We start from the raw sequence: 20,538 nt of genomic DNA, 5'->3' as shown, positions 1-20,538 counted from the left end.
TGAGAAATGCTCACCTATCTTGCAAGAAATTATTCTTGTTTCTCAGCATTTTTTTAACTAAATTTCTGGGAAGAAGGGTCATTATGGGGTGACACATAGATTTAAGCTCTGTCTGCAACAGAAAGGATTAGGTCCGATATCCACTGCACAGGTATGTTAATACCAATAATAGTACAGCCTCCTCAGAATGTAAGAGGGCATTGCAGATACATCATTAAAGTAGTATATAAGCATAGAATCTTGCGAGCTATTAAAAAATCCTTCAAGATTATGCTGACTATTCAAAAACACGTGGAGTTTTATCTTTGTATTTATCAATACCCAAATTATTGGTGAAATTAAACTTCTGAATATATATATAAAATATTTTTGTCATCACTACAGGAGAAAAGGGGGTGTCTGCAGATGCTGCTGTGAAATTTGTAAAATTAGCTTTCAGCTATGAAGAGTGGGACGTGTTTGATTCTGCTATTGAATTTGTTGTTGATTTTCTTCAGGTAAACCTGATGCTATTTAGACATTTTTTATGTAGTGTTTTCCTATGAGAATAAGGAAGAGTATTCAAAGTACATATTTTAAAGACAAATTTCTATTGGTTGTTTCTGTCAATTAGGCTCAAGATGACCCAACATGGAAGAAAGCTGAAATGGAACTCAAACTTCTCACGCTGATGCAACCTTTACTATTTCCAAGAAAATTTAAACATGGTTTTTCTGTTAGTGAAAATAATACCAAAGAAGCTAGGATGCCTCATGGTTCCGAAAAGAAGCAAACATTCAGAAGTGAGTGTTGTTCAGTTATAGCTGTGTTTACATTTCAAACATTTTTGCAGCAAGTAATTTTGTTTATTATTTAAAAACTATTTAATATGGTCCATGCAGTATTCTATGACAAAAACCAGCAACTGAGAAATTGCAAGCTACTGAATTTTGTCCAGTTTTCATTTGCCAAATCATGACTTTATACCATTTCACTTGAGTGTGAAATAGCATGTATGTTTAACATACATCATGCTATATGCAAAGAAATAAAATGAATGGGTGTTTTCAGACAGGTTTGCAAGAAAAAAGTGAAACAGACATGTTTCATTTTCTTTTGTCCTTATCCTTATATACATACTCCATTTATGTAAAATTTCTTGGCATCAAAGTAAGAAAAATTTGTTAAAGCAACTGTAATTTAATTGTATAACATTCAAAAAACTTGCAAATATCTTTCAATTTCCAAAAAGAGCAATGCTCACTTTTCACAGAAAGTGAATAAACTTGAGAATCTGTCCCCTTTGTATTTACTATTTCTTAGAGTACATTTTCTGCTGGCATAAATTCGTAAGTTAATTTACTCAGGTGTTTTCAAACATAGGTTTGTAACTAGAAACAATGTCTTGCCTTTCCTTTTCTTCCTTTTTTATAAACATTGAATGTAGAGGGTTCCTTAAAGCACGGAGAGCCTTCTCATGATCTTATGATTTTGGCAACAACAATGTTCTCCTGTTTCTCCACATCTGAGCAGGTAAAATAAAATTAGAGACATTTCTTCTGAATGAATCACATAATCTGTAGTGAATGCATATAATTTAAGACCAAAGGAATCAGTTGCATGATTAACAAACTACAAAAATGAAATTGCAAAAATGAAAAAATATACCCATAAGATGTGATGATTTTGTGATTTAAAAAAATAATACTGGTTTCAGTTTTTTTAGTTTATTTTATTGGTGCTGTTGGTGCAAGCTACTTTAATAATGTTTGAGAGAGATTAAATCCATTTGTAATATCATAGAGCTAATTGCATGTTTCATCTAATCAAGCAGAGATCAAATTTCTCATATTACATTTAGGTGGGCAAATATGCCCATTTATAGAAATGGGAGCAGTGACCGTAAGTAATGATAATGCCTTTATAGCAGTGGTATGCCTGCAATTTAAGGTGAATTCTCACTGCTAACAAACGAATAAGCAGCAGCAACAACAAAACCAAAAAGAATGGGACTTTTTGTGCCAAAGTCTGTACTACAGAATAATGCCATTATAGATCTGATGGTTTATTCCCAGAGTAACCACTTTTAGCTTACTTGCTCAAACTGATGTTTCCCTTAATGTGCTACTGTGAGAGGAAAAAAATTACAGTCCAATGTCTCCACTAGCATTTGCACTAAAATAATTTGTGATCCAAAAGACTAACGAAAAATCTTCCTTAAAAAAAATATGTTCTGCTAACATGGTGTATGTCTTAACTGCAAAATTAATTTTAGATATAATTTGAATATCACCCCAGTTTCAGTATGAGAGGCACACACGTTTTTTAGCTTTAGTGTAATATTTTCAGTCAAAATATCCTGCCTGTGAGGTAGTTACACTTTTAGACAGAATGATTAGTCATTTTTTTGCATGATCACTGTATTATGGAGGCAGGTTACCTGGATTTACGCTATTCTGGTTCTTATACAGTTTCCCACAATTCTCAACAGTACCTAATCTGTCCGGGGAAGAAAGACAAATTCTCCCCTGGTTAGTGGTGAATTCACTGATGGTGAAGTTACATGATATAGCTGAGCCAATCTAACAGCTTGCTGCCACCAAAGGAGTGGCAAAAGTCATCCTGATTTGCTTCTTTTTCAGTCGTCTTCTCCCCTCACTTCTCAATATTAGATATCCCTGAAATCTTTTGCTCATACACAGATGAGTGTACAGATAGTGTGGATATAGCAGGCTTGAGTTTCATTACACCTGAGATACTAGTCCAACTCTGGTATAAATGGCGATAAAGATGTGTACTGATCCTTAATCACTGTTCAGAATGTTTAACACGTGAAATGGAGATGGACTCTGTTGCCTTTTAAAATGTATCAATTAGGAGGTTAACTCAATAGAGTTTTGAATTTGTTAATTATTCTCTTCATAAGATGCAGATGTGTTTTAAGGTTTCTTTCAGTTGTTAAATATTCCATTCAAACCATTTTTCTACTTTCTTTCAGTTGTTAAATATTCCATTCAAACCATTTTTCTAGTTGTTTAAGTTGTTCTTCACTACTCCCTCATCTGAGATGCACCAACAACCTGTGGAAGTAGTCTGTCAATGCAAAATGAAACCTACTAATTTAGATCTTCTGCAAATATTTAAATACTGTAACAAAAAAATTCCCAAAGTTAATATAACTGTTAAATTGCATTACTTCGTTTCCCCAGAATGTATTGACTATTATAACATTTCACAGATAGTTAATTTGCTTGTCTCTCCCATGTAATTTTCATTTCACCGCTTTCCATGTCTGTCTGACTTTTAAGAGCTTGACAATAAAAAAGGAAATACAAAAACCCCAAACTCTAAAACCACTTCTATTGTTGGGAGAAGAAAAGCTTGTCTGGTCTACCAGAAATTACTTTAAAAAAAAAATCTCTTAAGCTTTCAACATGTTGTCATCCCTTATAAGAAAGTTAAATATGATGATGTATTTACTTTGAAAAATTTTGAGAGTGTTTATATACTGTATATACATTCCTGTTTCTACAATTATGTTGTTTTTTTCTTTCCAGAATATCCAACCTGACAAAGAAATGCTTGTTGATGTAATAATGTTTTTGTGGCAGAAGTGTAAAACAGGACTGCAGCGCATCCAAATGAGTGGAAGGGACTACTTAAAATATATCTACAAATGCAAAGCTTGCCAAGTACTCCTTATTATAATGTATTTCTCTTAACATGAGTGCAGTCTGTTATAGTACAGCCAAGATAAAATACTGATCTCCAGTCTAAGTACATTTTCTTATGGTAAAATGCAGATAAATCTTCACTGAAAATGTGAATTGTATATACGCTTTGAACAGACTGTGCTCCCATAAGCCAGTATCAAAATACCTCTTAGCCTTTTCCCAGTAAAGTAACCCATTCTCTGCCAGTGGGCCATGATAGAAGCTAAAATAGTGAAGGCATTTGGGCATGATGCAACAAGAAGCATTTGGTCTGTTCAAGAAAGTTCCCTAGATCAATCGAAAGAGGGAAAACCCTTACAGCTTAAGAGAAGGGACATGAGGGTCAACAGGATTTGGCCCACTGGATAGAGTCACAGCCTTGAACTTTTCCTGAGACTGAGAGGCTTTTGGTGAAATGCAGTCTTGTGAAGGATAATTTACACTAGTTTCTCTGGGCTGCCAGCTGATGCTGACCAAACAGTTTCTGGAGGAGTTAATTTTGTGGCCCTTATCCCTATAACAAAATTGTTGAGAGATTCACCAGAAGGTAATGTACAGTTACTTTCCTCTGTGTGTACAACAGGAGCATTCAGGTCTCTTTTATACTGTTTAAGTGGGAAGATATGAGGATAAATGAGAGGCAAATGATCAAACCTGCTGTAAGGCTTACCACCCTATGACAAGGTATAAAAGTTGTGCCCATAGAACATTCATAAAACTTTCTAAAATACTAAAAAATGATAATATTCTAAAATAAAGGTCTGCTGCCTGAAGAAATAGGGACTTTGGGGCAGCACAAATCCAACATCTTCATTTGGTGGCATTCAAAACCAGAATTCAAATCCAAGAAAAGAGTTGTGTCCAGGTTTATAAATCTTTTTAAACACTTTGAGTGTAAAACCTTATTGGCCTCTGTAATATATAAATATCTTCCCAAAATTTAATTCTGTTCTTTTTCTTTCCTTCCCCCATTTTTAGTGGGTTCAGGTACTTTGGATAATAAATGAAGTAATTCAGAAGAGCAGCATAGCAGACACTAATGTTGTAATGCTTGCAGAGATAACCTTACATCTAACTGCAATATTGGAAAATGTAGCTGATTCCACAAGTAAACCTAAGAAAAAAGCAGGTAAAGCTTTCAACAAAAATGAAATTGTCTTTCAAAATGACATTAAAGATTGGAAATTTTATGAGTTGAAAACTTTTGCAAATAAACATATTAAAAAGTTGTTGTAAAGATACTGTTGAGAGTAGAATAATAATTTTTTATACATACAATTTCATCCATAATCAGAGCTAATGAAACCTGGTTTTCAAAGGATTTATGCCTTACTTCCTTGCATTGGCAGTTCTGCTGAAGTATACATTTTGAATCACATCGCTGATGACTCACCCTTCCCACAGTTCTTCTACATGTCTCTTAGCCCATTCAGAGTAGCCTTAGATCACTCATACATTCTCTGAATTTTGGCTAGGCAGAAGGCGGTGTGTGCTGCGGCTCATTTGGAGCATTCAAGTGCTGGTTGACTAGTGGCAGGCCAAAGAGAAGAGAAAAATGAATATGACCTCACGTATTTAAAAATCCTCCTGTAAGCTAAATTAGCATTGAACGTACTTTGAATTGGATATCAATAGGTTTGAACTGACTTAAAAATGGAAAATTTATATGAATGCTGCAACAATGTGAGGAACTACAAAATGAGTCCAAGTTTCATTGGCTTGGATATAATGTTGCTATGAAATACTGTTTACATTCTAAAATGCTACATTATTGGATAATAATGTACTGAATTAATATAATTGTACATATGTAGCAATGGTGTTTAAATCCTGAAAAGCTTTTCAAGAAACAATATCATTACCTCTCATAGTCAAGTACTGAAGAACTGAATTATTGCCAGACTTAACTTTAGTACTAGAGCTAATCAAATGGTACTAAAATTTTCTGAGCATATTTCACTGTCTGATTTTCTTTCTATGTCTATAAAATAGGAAAAAGAAGTGCTTCTTTCTCAGAAGATGAAACCTATGATATTCCTGAAATACTGATGGTGATGTCTAATTCATTTTCATTAATATAACATTTTTGAATAGCATAAGAACATTTATTTCTGCTTGAAGATTTTCATACAATTTTGTATTTAGTTTTATAAAGTTGAAATGTTTCACACAATCATGCTAGCACAGAGGAAAAGAGCAAAGATTTTTTTTCAAATGAAATAAAATCTGAAGATTTTCCTGTAGTCTTTTAGTAAACTGTGATACAGAAGAAGTTTTAGTTGAAACTTTTTACAGCATGCTCATACTGATTTCCACTGTACGCTCTTTTTTTATGCCAATGTATTGTACTAGCTTTACATGGTTTTAATAGTGCGGTTTTTAAAGATACAAAGATACAAATCTTAGTCCTTGCTTAATTTAGGGAAATATTTTGGGTTGTGCTTTTGTTTGTTTTTGTAAGGGTGATGCAGATTACATGGAACATCCTGAGTGTTCTTACTTTGTTCAGTGTGTTCAGTGCTCAGCACTTTGCAGAAATGTCCAATCAAATAGTTCAAAATTACTTACTAAAACACATTAAGAAGAAAAGACATACATTAGTCTGAGGACTCGGGAATTTTGTCAATTATGTATTTTAATGCTTGCACACATGGAGAAGCTTTCATTAAGGCGATAGTCTACTTAAAAGTGTTGGTTTCTGTAAAATCAGTGTTTTCTTAACAGCATCTAATGTAACATTGAAAACCTGCTTGTGAAAAATACTGTGCTTGTCAACTTAATTCTCTAAGTTCAATTTCATTCTGCTATAAGCTAACTCTTTGAGTTAGTATATTGTCTTTTGAGAGCTGAAAGAAAATCAGTCCTAAATTAATTAAAATGACATTTGTATTGGTATATGAAAGCATGGGGATCAGTGCCTCTGTCAAGATTATTTGACAGTTTAAACGGCAACAGCTAAAAACAATAGCACTTTACTTTTGGTAGTCCATATTATAGCTTTTAATGCTATCTAATAAAACATGTTTCTCTGTGTTTTCATTTCAGAAAAGTCCTACTGAACAATTACAAGTTGCTTATGAAAGTCTTGAAAAAGCAATTAATGGAATGAACACATCTCGCTTAATGACCCTTCTACCAGATGGAAAGTCGATATTTGACAACTGCTGTACAAAGGTAAAGTCTACAAAAAGCTACACTGCAACAAAATCAAAGTTTTGATTTTGCTAAAAAAATTATAGTTTGTAGCTTTCTCCTATAAGATAAAAGCAGGAATCTGTAAAAGCAGCAATCTGTTTCATATTTATTGCTTGCAACTGTTTCTTCTTAAAATTAATTTTTGCTGTTAAGGGGAGTTCAGATTTTCTAAATATTGTCATTGTACACTAATATGGTCTTTTTTTTATGGACTGGTAACACAATAAAACAATTTTTCTGCAATTTCATACTTATTATTAATTCAGTTTCCTATTGATTCTCAGGTTTTGTCTAGTTTTCTTTGTCCGTTATCCATGCTTTCTTGGTATAGTAATTATCCTTCCTTCGATGCTTTCTTGAATGACTGCGTATTACACAGATATGACAAATTTCAGTGTTTATCAATTTACTGAAATAATAATATCAATGTCAAGACAAATGCAGTAAGCTAAGTAATAAAAGTTTGTGTTGGCTTAATTGCCACTTCCTATTTATTAGGTGGACTCAAGCGATGAGAATTTGAATTCTGTTTTGGGATGTGGTAATGATATGACAGGAACAGGTAATGGTTTTCTAATGGATTTACACTTGGAGCTCATTCAGGCCCAACATCGAGTAGCTGTGAAACTTCTTAAAATAGCAGAAGGTAGGTTTCAGTAAAGCTAAATTATCTTCATAACTTGATTAGAGTCCTCAATATATTTTGTAATATCAAGAAATAAAGGAGTATCTGCTTTCTGAAGAGGAGCTGATTTGGGGCAGTTTGTATGCCACGTACAGACAGAAATAATGTACTGAATTTGCAGAGTTTAGATTTACCACATGATACTAGTCTATAACCTCTACTCAACCAATGGGAGTTAACAGCTAAAAACTACTGGATTTGATTCCTAGACATTTTTTGCTGGTATTTCATTTATAATATTAGCTGTTACAGTGTCAGTAAGGGAAACTTGGGGGAAATAAAAATACAGAAATAAATAATACATAAATAAAAATACAGATTTTTTTTTTTCCTGTAATGGTAATTTTCTCTCTAGAGAATGACTCGAGTATTGTGTGAAATGCTCTTTGTAATCTGAATTTCTACTGTGAAGTTGTCCTTATCTCTTCCCAGTCATCAGATATCCCACTCTTGCCAAATGCCTTCTGAAAGTACTCTACTCACTCTCCCATTCCTGGTGTTGTTTTTTTTTAAATTAAAAGCTAGTATTAGTTTGACACTGCAGAGCTCTCCTGTGCACTGCTCCCTGTGATCAAACAAGATGCCTCTTTTCCTATGATTAGTATAAGTACTAAAGATGTTAGAGTATGAGGGTGGAATATTAGTGGCATGATCAGTCCAAGAAGTTCTCCTGAACCAAAGAAAAGAACATGAGATGGAGCTGAGCTTTACTACAAAACTACGTATTAACCCCTCTCACTGAAATTTTCTCAATAGCACAATCAGAATGAATAACTGAGGATTTCCTTCCCACATAGGTGCTGAAAAGGATGACAGAAGCTTTACATCTAGCAAGTCTCATGTGAAGAATATTAAAGATTTCCATTATTTAACAGGTAAGGCTTATTAATTAATATTCTAGAAGTATAATAAATTATTGCTGCTGTTTTATAAATGTCTTAAAATATCTATTTTACAGAGGCACTTATAATGAGAAAAATAAAAAAGAATAAGCTATCCAGAGCAATCTTTTTGATGCAAAAGGCTGGACAGAAGTTCCCTAAAGGGTTAACCACTTCTTCCCAAAGGCAGCTACTGGAGGTAATAAAAAAAATCTTATGGTAGAAATTCTCTATCGTTAGCGCAGTTTTTCATGTTCTGTATAATTAAGACTTGGATTACTCGTTCTTACAAAAAGGAGAAAAAATAAGGAACTTGAGGGACATTGGGTGTTTTTTAACTTCTGTTGTCAAATTGTCCCTGAGACGTTTCATTACAATGAAAGAATAAAGTGACTTAAAACAAGGAAAGAGCACATCCCCAAATTTTGTGTGCACAGGAAACCTGAGAGAAGATATCATCTTTATTTCTACACTTAATCACCTAAACTTTGCAGTAATGAACCTATGTCTTGCCAAAATGTTACGCAGGTTTCCTTCTCCCCATTGTAGCCTTCAACATCCTTCTTCTCCCAAGATATGCAAGTTGTCTTAGATTACTTTGGCTGATGATGACAACATGGACTTTATTTTATTCTTATTAAATACAGTTTAGAAATTGGAGATTTTGGATTTTCTTCAGGCTAAAAGTAGATTCTTCATGGAATCATTTTGAAGTCTTGTGAAATCAGTGGGAGTCTTCCTGCTTTGTACCAGCACCTGTCCATGAAAATTGCCTTCTCATCAGTGGGGCATAAAATTTCTTTATAGCCTGTACAAAAGATAACAGAATCTGCAATTCTCACTATATAATAAATGAAAAAGTATTTTAAACAAGAAGTTACTAGGAAGTGTTTTCTTTTAAGTGCCACAAATTCAGAAGCATGATAATTAAAACATGTCTTTTATGTCAGAAGAATGCAAAAACTTGATCAGAAAAGACACTAAAAATCTCATATATTTGTAAAATATATGTCATTTATGTATAGAAGATGTAGTGATACGGTATGAAAGTTGTAACTATAGTCACCAATGAAGACTTAGAAGCAATTCCCAAGAAATGTGTGGTTATCCCAAACAAATGTTTGCAAAGGCCTTATACTGACCTTTAATATATTTTACTTCTGTGCACTTTTCACAGAGAAAGGTGTAGGTAAGAGAATATAATATATTTTTAGCTAGTTACCTGAAAATGTCAGAATTAGCTTTGCCTGGACAAACCTAGCATGATCTTCTTTGATATTTGTACTATGCTGAAATATTTAATTATATGCTCAATTAATTTCCTATCTTGAGGTGGATGGTGCTCACTTCATGAACAGCAAATCCATACCTTTATTTTCATGTTTTGGTGTAGACGATTTTGCCTTTTTTATTGTAGAACATTCTAGAGATCTATATAGAATTACTTGTATCTTCTGGTCTTTTCCACTGTACTCAGCACAATATGATATAAGTCTGTTCTTACTACGCTGCAAAATAGGAAAGCGGCTTATTTTTTTGAGAAACATACAAATAACGTCTTCTCATGCAGTAAACCACCAGGCAGATATGGAAGCTTCTGAGTCATATGCATATACTCATCTACATCACACTGTTTAACTACTTGAGCTACTGTGTACCCTTCATTTTTTTTGTATTTCTCGAACAGTTGCTTTATTCTTCCTTCCTGTCCTATATGTCTAGTTGGACATTCAAGTCTTTACAGGATTTGGTACACCGGTAGTTCTTGTTGGCCAGCTGTAAAATTGAATTAACGTGATTAAGCTAATACCAGAGTGCAAGTCTGTGGGAGAAGCAGGGGTAAAATGTGTTTTTTTATAGTGATATTTAGCTTCCTCAACCGTAAGATTAGTCTTTCTCCTCTTGCATCACTGCCACGTTTATTATCTTTTAAGTTCTACAACTAATGAAGAACATGTCACACAGTACCACTCTCAGTTGCAACACTATCTTTATCCAACCTGGGAGCAGTTACATCTTTGCACTAGTAAGAAACATGTCCTCAGAGAAGAATGAGTATGTGATTCTTTTAATTAAAAATGGTATCATAGTACAGCTTACCATAAAGAAGTATAATTTTTAAGGAAGCAATGAAGTTTCTAATTACCGATTGCAAAAGTTGAATGGTTGTGTGAGGGAAAGAGACCCTCCATATCTTGTTCTTTATCTGGAAAGAGTCACTCCATATCTTGTTCTTTATCTTATATTCTTCCTTAACATTTCTCACTAGGGTGGATGCAACCCTAATCTAAAAGGGGGAGGGAGTGGGGAGAAGTGAGGGGCTGTGCAAATGATTAGCTATGTGATGTCATTAAGGCTCTGTTAAATCTTAGCTCCATGTTTCACTATAACTCTGGCTAGTTTTTTGTCATTTTTGGACATGAGGTACAATCTGTGATCTGACCTGATATGGCTGTTCTTATAGCCTTATAACTATACGAGGACAGAAACAAGGAACTGTTAAGATGCAAGATTATAGGACTGTCACTGAATAACCAATAACTTGGGATTTTCTTTTTCAATTTATCTTTCAGACTCAGTTCAGCCTAAGTCCTTGGTCCAGTGTATGGTACTAAAAGATTTCAAATTCAAACTCTAGTTGTAGGAATATATCATCTTCGTCTTCTCCCAAAAGAATGTCATTTGTCCAAGACATCTCCCATCTCTTCACCTCTGGGGGCTGTCCTTTTTAGCTTTGATTTGTACTGGACAGCTGCTACAAGTAAAGATACAGAAGTACTAGGTTCTTAATGTTAAATTTCCAAGTTAAGTTTCTGTTATCTTGACAATGCAAACAACGTGAAGAAGCTGACCAACTTGCTGTACAGTCCAGTAAGAAAAAAATATACCCTGATCACCAACCAATGGCCACATAATCACAATAAGCAGGAGGCCCCCACATTTTTGGAAGACACTAATAGAAAGTCAGTCAGCTCTCAGCTGTCTACAGCTAACCAATGGAAGTCGATTAGCCCTACTTTTTCTGGGCCTGCATTCTCCTCCCTTTTCTTTATTTCTGGACTTTATTTCTTTTCTGTGATTATGGAGTACAGAAAATCAATCTGACCACTTCCACAGCTCTTTCAGAAATTCCAAAATTAGGTCTCCACCTCTCTCCTAAGTAAGAGTTGATATCTTTTTTTTTTCTTGTTGGAGCTAATCACTGGTTGCCACTAACTGATAATCAACATTATTTGAGATCACTCTCTTTTTTCCTATAGGTTATTCCAAAATTGGATATGCCTCAGCCCTGCCTCTTTCATATGCAACCCTGCAATACCTTTATTGTACACTGTGAAATTAATCTGCGTATGTAAGGCTTATACAAGTACCATTTATCCTAATTTAGGGCGTAAGAAGATATGAAAATCTATAAAAAGTTTTTTACATAGCAGTGAATTTTTTATAAGATCATTTTGAAAACCATTTATAAGTGTTGAATCTGTCTGAGTGTTATATATTAATAGTTTTTCCCTTTTGTTTGAATTTAAATCATAGGAAGCACTGACTTTAATTGAGCAAGTTGAAGCTGAACAAAGAGCATTGTATCACAGTCTTAAAGAAGCTATGAGCAGCAAGAAAAAAAGCAGGACACCTCCTCCTCCTCTGTTACTTTCTAGATCACATTGCTCCATGACATTTAAACCAGCCCCATTCTCTTCAGATATTCAGGTAATGTTTTTCATGATGAATGCATAAGAAATAATTAAACAATACATAAGAGAGCAAATGTTATTTCAACAGTGCTGTACTATCACAGTTTTCTCTATTGTTCTTGAGAAGATTATGTTATTCTGACTTAATTAAGTATACTTTTTTTGCCCCTGTGAGTCAATTGTGACTCACTGTTTTGATCCTCACATTTGCATGAAACTTTATCTCATGCATCATGTTCCTTGGTGTTTCTGTTATATAACATTTGTTCTGTTTGTCAAAAGCTCATTCTCTCGCGTAGGGGCTGACATACTCCTAGTTACATTCTGAAAAGATGCAAGGCTGTTGGATCATGTGTTGCAAGAAAGTATCACACTGAGGCCTCTGGTAATGAAGTGCTGAAGTGCCATAGTTCAGGTGGAAGAATCTACCTTGTGTTGAACATGTGGAATCTCATAACTACTCAGATCATAAAGGATTTTAGGAGAGGTCTCTAGTCTAACCTTCTGCTCAAAGTAGGGTTGGCTGTGAGATTAGACCAGGTTGCTCAGAACTTTATCCAGGCAGTTCTGAAAACCTCCAAAGATGGAGACAGAACAGCTTCTCCGGGTAACCTGTTCCAACTGGGCGACCTGCTCATGGGAAAAACTGTTTTCCTTATGTACAGTTGGAATTTCTTTTGCTTCAATTTACGTCTTTTGTTTTTCATCCTCCTACCATGCACTACTGTGAAAAGCCTGGCTGCATCTACTTCATCATTTGCTTGCAGGCTCCTGGTAGGTCTTCTGAAGCGACCTCTTTTCCAGGACAAATAAGCCTAGCTCTCTCAGCCTCTTCTTGCAGGGCTCGTGCTCCAGCTCCCAACCATCTTGGTGGTCCTCTGCTGTAGTCACTCTAGTTGTTGAACAACATTCTTGTTAGAATGGTGGGGGGCAGGAGGGAAACTTGCCATGGTATCTAGATGTAGTCTAATGAGTGCTGAGCAGTCCTGCCCTCAACGATATCAACTGTTGCCCTCAATTTGGCATTATCTACAAACCTGGTGAGTGTGTGCTCACTTTTTTCCTCAGTTCATTGCTAAAGATATTAAACAGGTCCCAGGACAGTCCCCTGCAGTGCTCCACTTGTTACCACCCTCCAGGTAGAGTGCAAACCATTAACAACTAATCTCTGAGTCTGACCTTTCAACCATTTTTACCCATTTATCTGTTCACACTCCCATACTGTGTCATCCTAACTTGGATACAAGAATACTGGGAGACAATGTTGAAAAAAGTGTCTTGCTAATGTCGGGTAAATGGCATCTACTTCTCTCTCCTCCTCTCCAAATCAAGTAATTTTGTCACAGAGGCCAGTCATGGTGGTCAGCCTTTACCCTTGGTAAATCCATGCTGATTGTTCCAAATCACCTTATTCTCCTTCATATGTCCGGAATGGGTTCAAACAGGCTTAAGTATGAAAAATTCACTAGCTTCAGTTTTCTTGAGAGAGAGATTTTCATAGCCATTTTGCAAGCTTCTTCAAAATAATGATGTGTATAAAGTTAGTAGAAACTCAAATTTTACTAATAGTGGTAAGAATGTATCTGTGAACAGTTTTCTGACTTGCAGGTTTTTTGCAGTTTGATTGATTAGTGAATTTCAAAGAAATTAGTTAGCGAAAAGTTCTTCCTTTTTATTCCGAATGAGCATAAAAAAAAATTAATTAAAAAAAATTAATTCTTTAATGGCTGGAAGTTCATCTGTTTTAGTAAGTGTTAATACTTCATTTTCTTCAATGGAGGAGAGTGACTGTAACATGTTGGGCCAGTAGATGGTGCAATGTGATTATTAGTCTTACAATTTGCGCCCAGATATACTAGAAGGATTTTTTTCTAAAGATACACATAGCTTTTGTACAGGCTATGAAAGATATTTTTTATTAAGAACTTACTAACTGGAAATGAATAATTAGGATTTAATTAGACATATATTGTTCTTGTACTAGAAGTCAAAGTATCTCTAAAATTTACTGATCGTAAAGTTACTTACTTGCTGAAGATCTCTATTTCAATATCTCCTTCTGAAAAAGTCAGGATTCATTGCAAGACAAATCATGTGTATTACAAGAAAAAGAAATAGTCTAGCTGTACAGAATTTTTATACGTTGAATAATGACCTCATCTGCCAAATCTAAGATGGGTTTAAATGTCTACTGAAAGTAAATAGACTTGCTACAGTTTTTAGTAGAAGTTTAATTGAAGAGAACTTCATCAGATGCATAACTTACTGAAATCCATCTGCCCAGTTCTGCAGAGATGAAATAAAAATTAGTTTCCATGTTTGATCTCACTTGGACGCAACTGAGCACTGATCCAAGAATGCATGCTCACATTCTTCTGTGGTTAAAGGTACTGAAAAGTGTAGATGATATGCCCATGAGATTATCAGTAGCTCGATGACATTAAAAAAACATTGATTTCTATAGGACTGAGAACTTTGGCTTGTTTAGAAAATATTACTGTGGTACCTCATATATGCATTTCTGTTGCCCGCTTTTAAGGACCTGTCCTCAAGTACTTTGCTGAATCAAAACCTGATGTCAACTTTAGAAGAATACCATTGCGAGGATCAAATAAGAGATCTAGATGACTTTAAATTTACAGGATAACCTACTGAGTTTATGCTTTGGGATAGGTTTGAGGTATAGGGTAGCTCAAGGTAGGAGGTAGGATAATGGAGTGTCATCTGCTTTTACTGCCATTGTAGTATATCTAGTTGTCTGGCTGAATCAATTAAATAATGTTTCCAGTCCAATTAAGACTATACATTTTTATAACTAAGTTTTTGGTTTTTTTCCAGAGACTGTTTTCACAAAATTAGTACATTCTACATTAGGCAAAAGTTGGAAATACTATTATGTATCAACTCATTTTGTTCTCATTTTCTTCAAAGGTTTCATGGTACAGTATTTTGGGCTGTGTAGCAGGAGGAAGTAATATGAAAGTAAGGTTAAATAACAATAAACTCCCAAATGCAGGAGAAGAGGTAAGATGGAGGTAAAACTCCTTTAGGTCATTCTCTCTTCCTTTAAAAAACCCCAACTTTCTAAATGTATACATCTGATATGTTTTTTTCACCAGGTATCTGACCAAGCCTTTAATAAACTTCTTGATCTTTTATTTTAAGCAACTGAAATTTCACTAGACTGAAGGCATACCAAAAACCAAAGAAAGTTCTAGGACCTTTTTGAATAATGAGTTAAATGATTCAAGAGCTTCATGTTAGACAAGTCTCTGTCCCTTCTGTTATAACTCTGTTTTTTGAGCAATATCTAAGAAATACAAAAGGAAAAGAAAGTATATGATGTATTTATAGAGTGTGCCTCAGACACTGCTCTTTCCAGGGATGCAAAAAAAGATAAATTCTAAACAAATATAAAATTTAACATTTTCCGTAATTGTGTGACTTCTATCCGCTATTTCTTCTTAACAAGACTTCACCTCACTTAATTCTGGTAACATGATAATATAACTCCTTCAATAACCTTCATGTTCAGATGTGATTGACTTCTAGGTTCATGCTCTTTTCCTTTCATGCTGTGAACATGTGGTATGACAAATTATCCCATACCATCTTTGATTACTTATGACTGGTCATGTGACTGTGTCAGTACTCTTTTATATTATTTCTTTGTTACAATTTGACATTTTATTTTCTGAATTTGGTTTGGTTTGGGTTTTTTTGTGTAAGTGTCGTTTTTTTCCTTTGGATCACACTCTCATGTTCCTGCACAGACTGAGAGTGTTGTGTTTTTCACTCACTTATGCATGCTATTGCATTGTCCGCCTGAATGATGACTGTAATCCATCCAAATACTCTGCATTTTGGGTTTCAAGAAAGGGACAAAAAAGCTTCACCATATCCTCTTCAGCAAATTTTACTGTAGTCTCAGACCTGAGTGATCATTTTTATACCTGGAAATCTTCATGAAGAGTTCTGTTCTTTGCAGGGCAGGTCTCTGTTTTGCATTGTGACAGAAGAATGATTTCAAGCTCTTTTGCCCAATGTTTCAAGCTTTCCTGGTTTTCTGAGCAAGCTCTATACTAACACTGATAGACTTGTCTTTGGTGATGGAGAGGAAATCTTTCCCTTTGTGCCTGATCCCCCTATCTCCTCCCCAAAAAGGAAGGTGTATCAAAAGAAGTGTTTGTAGCTACTGGCAATAGAAGCTTTGAAGTTATTCTTGATATTCTTATTATCAAATCCAGAGAACCAAGCTTCCGGTGATGTCCAGTGAGCTGGTTTCAATATACTAACCTGCTCCAGGTGAATTGAGTGTTTCACTGGAGACTCATCCCACTAGTAGTTGTTCTTCCTGTGAACTTTCTGCAATCCATCCCAGCCACTGATTGTCTCAGCTCTGGCAGGCACTAGAGATGCACAGACCTGAGATTAACCATATGCCTCAGCAATGGGTGCTGGTTGCTTTGGGATATGCTTTTGCAAAATGCTGATCTGCAGACTAAGTCGCTCTCTGCCTGCTCCATGGAAAAAGTTTAGAATTCTTGGTAGTGGAATGATTGACATGGCTTACTCTAAAGGAATACTACGTACTGTCTTACACTAATTTCTGGTCTTCTGGGTCAGGATTCAGCCCCAGCATTTGAAGGGATTTCCGTTATTCAGAGGTCTCCTTATGAAGGCCAGACAGCATTTAAATAAGAGCACTGTGGTAATGCTACATTATGATGATCTTGTTTCTCATGTTGTGCTTCAGTCATTGTGTCAGTTGTTTGTTGTTTCAAGACAACAAATGTTACTTTGTGTAAGTTGTCCTGGTTATGGAGGAGAAGGTGGAAAAACCTGTTAGGAGTGAGCCGTGAGGTTAATGTGCGGGTGGACAATTACTTGAAGGAAAAATGAAGAGAAGATCTTGAAAATATGTTGTTTGTTTCACAAACTCCGAAGTCCTGCTAATGGTGTTGAGAGGACCTGAGACATCCTCTCATCCTCCATATCTAATACATGCACGCGGCATGTATGGAGGGGAGCCACATGCTCTTTCTCTGGAAGCACAGCTCAGGGCTAGAATGTTTCCAGCTCAATGACTGCAAGCATGCACACTCAGGGTGTGAATGTGCAAATGGACAAAAATGTCTTGGAGAAACTCCAGGTCCCGGTACTTAACTGTTCTCTTAGGTTTTGTGCTTTGTATACTCAACTGCATTCCAGAGAAGACGGATACTTTTTTTCCTGTCATTTCATTGTATGAAACTGGATTGTATCCAAGACCATTAAATAATTTATTTAACAATAAATTTTAGAATTTGAGGTTTTTTTTATATGTACAGTGGGTATAATTAGAAAATATTTTTATTGATAGATACCAGCTGATGGGAAAAGCCTCTTGGAAATACAAGGCTTAGATCCCAATGAGAAATACATATTTGCAGTTGCAGCGTATTCTTCTGATGGAAAACTTATTGGTGATGCCGTTGGGGAAACGACTAAACCAATCCTTGCTTATCCACCTCTTTCTGTTACTACTGTTCGAGCCTATCTAACTCAGGTAGGGTTAGAGTCTTTGATAATAAGCACATACTTTAATTTGGTTGTAATTACTTGATTTCACTGGTAGATCTAAAATTTCATCTGGTAAAAACGGAAGACTTTCTTGCCAAATGCTTGATAAGCACAAATCACAATTTTAACATAACAAATGGTGTATTTGAGTAACTTAATTCTCAATTCAAAATTGTTGGAAATTCCAGTTTAAGGAGAAAGATCTCAGCTAGTTTTCTTATCCCTGTTTCTGTTTTTCAGTCTGCATTTAATTTCTTTCTTCTTTTTTATAATTTACTTTTTCATTTTTGTGATTGAGACCAAGTGCTAGAAATCATTTTATTAGCCATTACAGTATGGGAGGAAAAATGTGATTGAATTTAGCAGGTGTCAAATCCAACCATTTTCATACTGAAATTATTTTTGTAGTGTCTTGTGGAAGACCACAAAGGCTCTGACAGACCTTTATCATAATTTTCGGTATTCTTAATAAAGAAAATTTAAAACTGATTGTGGCGTGGAAAAAAGTAAAATTATTTAGCCCTATAGATCAGATCATGGGGAACAGTTAGAAGATTTCCTGAAATATTCCAGAGTAAGAGTTATCCACATGAATTTATGCCTACTTGTGCAGCTCCATTTACATCCCATTATTCAGAGCAGCAGGGCATTCTGCAATGTTAGCCAAAGTAAAATGAACCTAGATGAAATGATATGCCTTCAAAAACTGCAGCACAATACCTGTAAGGTATTCCACAAGGGTTGTTAGATACTTAGTTAACAGTCAAGAAACTCTTTTACCTTCTCTAGTGCTAATTCTAAAGACAAACTAATATTAGTAGAATCAGATTGCTACTGCATGTGTTTTATACAAATATGTCAGAATATTCTTACAGAAATTGTAGATTTACATGTTGGGGGCAATTTTTAAAACCTTTCTTTATAATATAATTGTATTTGGCTTGGTTATTTGATGAACATGGAAACTTCCTAATTTGTTGTTTGGTTTGGTTTTTTGTAGGTAGCCTATCAGACTGGCCACTATACACTAGCCAGAGAAGCATTTTCACCAATGTGGGATTATTTTGTTTCAAATTCTTCTCCACTGCCTGCCAATGCAGTTGTTATTTCTGCAAGTAGTAATTTGACTATATCTGAAAACAGGTAACGAGTGAAAACAAAATTAAAATAGTTAATTATAGATGTGCACATTTTATTGTAAAGAGTACCAGGTTGTGAAATTTTGTTCAAGACTTGAGATATGAAAAACATTATGAAAAAAGAAGGTGTGAAATGCATTGTAAAAATAGTGTGTTCTGTAATTAGTGGAGGATTTTTCTTATTTATGGAACTGCTAGCATTTACACACCTAATTCTTTATAATGATTGTTGTCTTAAGATAATTGGGAACCATTTATAATGTGGCTATTAATTCTGTGTGATGCATTTTCATATGCAAAATATGTAATGTGCACTGGGTTCTTGACTTTCTAATTTTAAGGGAGCAGTAGAGTTCAGAAACTGAAAATTTTGTCAAGAAATCTCTCAAAATGGGTAAATGCTTGCTTATTTTGTTTTTGGGTGCCTGTATAAATCTGCCAATAATCTTCAAATATACTGAAGTGCTTCAGAAGACAAATTTAAAATTAACTCATTTATAAATAAATGTCAAATGTTCAACCATAATATTATAGGTTTTTCATGATGACAAAGCCCAGGTAGAAATTTTATGGCTACATTCACTGAAATTCAATAGATCCAAATGCAAAAATAAATCACAATTTAATTATTTAACAGATAAAAGAAAGAGACATGTATTAAATAATAGACATGAAATATTATAATTAAAATATAGTTTTAAATGTTAGTCAACTGCTTATAATTTGATAATGGATTAACATACAGTATAACTGAACACAAAACATCATCTTCACTTGTGTAGAATTCTTTTTAGACTAATTCTTTCATTAGGAAAGTTTGGCAAACTTGTGGAGGAGGTATGAAGAAGTTTTGCAGCATCTCTGTTTCAGTTTGACAGACCATCTCAGTTTTGAAACCATAATGACAAGAAGCAACCTTATTGCATGCGCATTAATAGTTCTTGAATGTTTCAAGCATTAAAGAAGAAATAAAGAAATAAAGATCTTTGTTTCAAGAAATAGGTATCCATCAGGGGGATTTCCTAAAACTTTAGTCAAAATACTTCCATTTCCACTTTACAGACAGAATAACCCGGTAATCCGCTATTCTGAGACATATGATGTAGCTAGCGTTTTCTCTATATTGTTTTGATATACTTGCATCGGAGCCCACGATTTTCTCAGGGTAATGCTGTTTGGATGCAAGCAGATAATGTAGGCTTGCGTGTGTTTTGAATCCTGTTACAGGAGAAAGTAATGTGTCTATGCGTACTTGTTACTTGGGGCTCAGCCAGGCTACTGGTATGGATCCTGTCTGTCCTTCAAGTGCCACCAACATGTCTGATACTAGGCAGACAAATTGACTGACGGTGTTGATGTTACATGCCATAAGAGCATTTAGGATTTACAGGCAGCCTGTGGACTGCATTGATGCAGGCAGATAATCGGTAGGTATCCTGTTTCATCACTATGTGAGTGTTTTAAATCCATGCCTGGCTTAGGCAACAAAGCAGGAATTCAAGTCTGGTCATTGTTTTTCATTAATTTTTTTTCCCTAATCAACTCTTTTTTTTTTTTAAACACATACAGCTCTAGAGATGACATGTGACTGAAGCTACTTTCAGATAAACCAAATGAAGACAGAAAATTTTAAATAGCGGTGCAAAGCAGTTTCAGGGATTTTGCTTTTCCGACAGTTATGTCCAAGCC

The 20,538-nt window shown here is 34.9% G+C and overlaps 1 protein-coding gene across 1 annotated transcript in view; it reads left to right on the top strand.

Moving 5' to 3' along the window:
• Positions 1 to 20,538, top strand: part of CFAP54 (cilia and flagella associated 54) — a gene marked incomplete at both ends in the record, with an annotated part of 75,414 nt that overhangs the window by 15,645 nt on the left and 39,231 nt on the right. The window contains 10 exons of the mRNA XM_010291703.1: positions 385 to 497; positions 614 to 782; positions 5,685 to 5,743; positions 6,738 to 6,866; positions 7,386 to 7,533; positions 8,370 to 8,447; positions 8,531 to 8,652; positions 15,080 to 15,172; positions 17,511 to 17,696; positions 18,711 to 18,853. Coding sequence (XP_010290005.1) covers positions 385 to 497; positions 614 to 782; positions 5,685 to 5,743; positions 6,738 to 6,866; positions 7,386 to 7,533; positions 8,370 to 8,447; positions 8,531 to 8,652; positions 15,080 to 15,172; positions 17,511 to 17,696; positions 18,711 to 18,853 — 1,240 coding nt within the window. The remainder of the gene's footprint in view (positions 1 to 384; positions 498 to 613; positions 783 to 5,684; positions 5,744 to 6,737; positions 6,867 to 7,385; positions 7,534 to 8,369; positions 8,448 to 8,530; positions 8,653 to 15,079; positions 15,173 to 17,510; positions 17,697 to 18,710; positions 18,854 to 20,538) is intronic.

Source organism: Phaethon lepturus, unplaced genomic scaffold (assembly GCF_000687285.1).
Source record: "Phaethon lepturus isolate BGI_N335 unplaced genomic scaffold, ASM68728v1 scaffold10877, whole genome shotgun sequence".
Taxonomy (NCBI): Eukaryota; Metazoa; Chordata; class Aves; order Phaethontiformes; family Phaethontidae; genus Phaethon; species Phaethon lepturus.
This window is presented reverse-complemented; position numbering and strand designations above follow the sequence as displayed.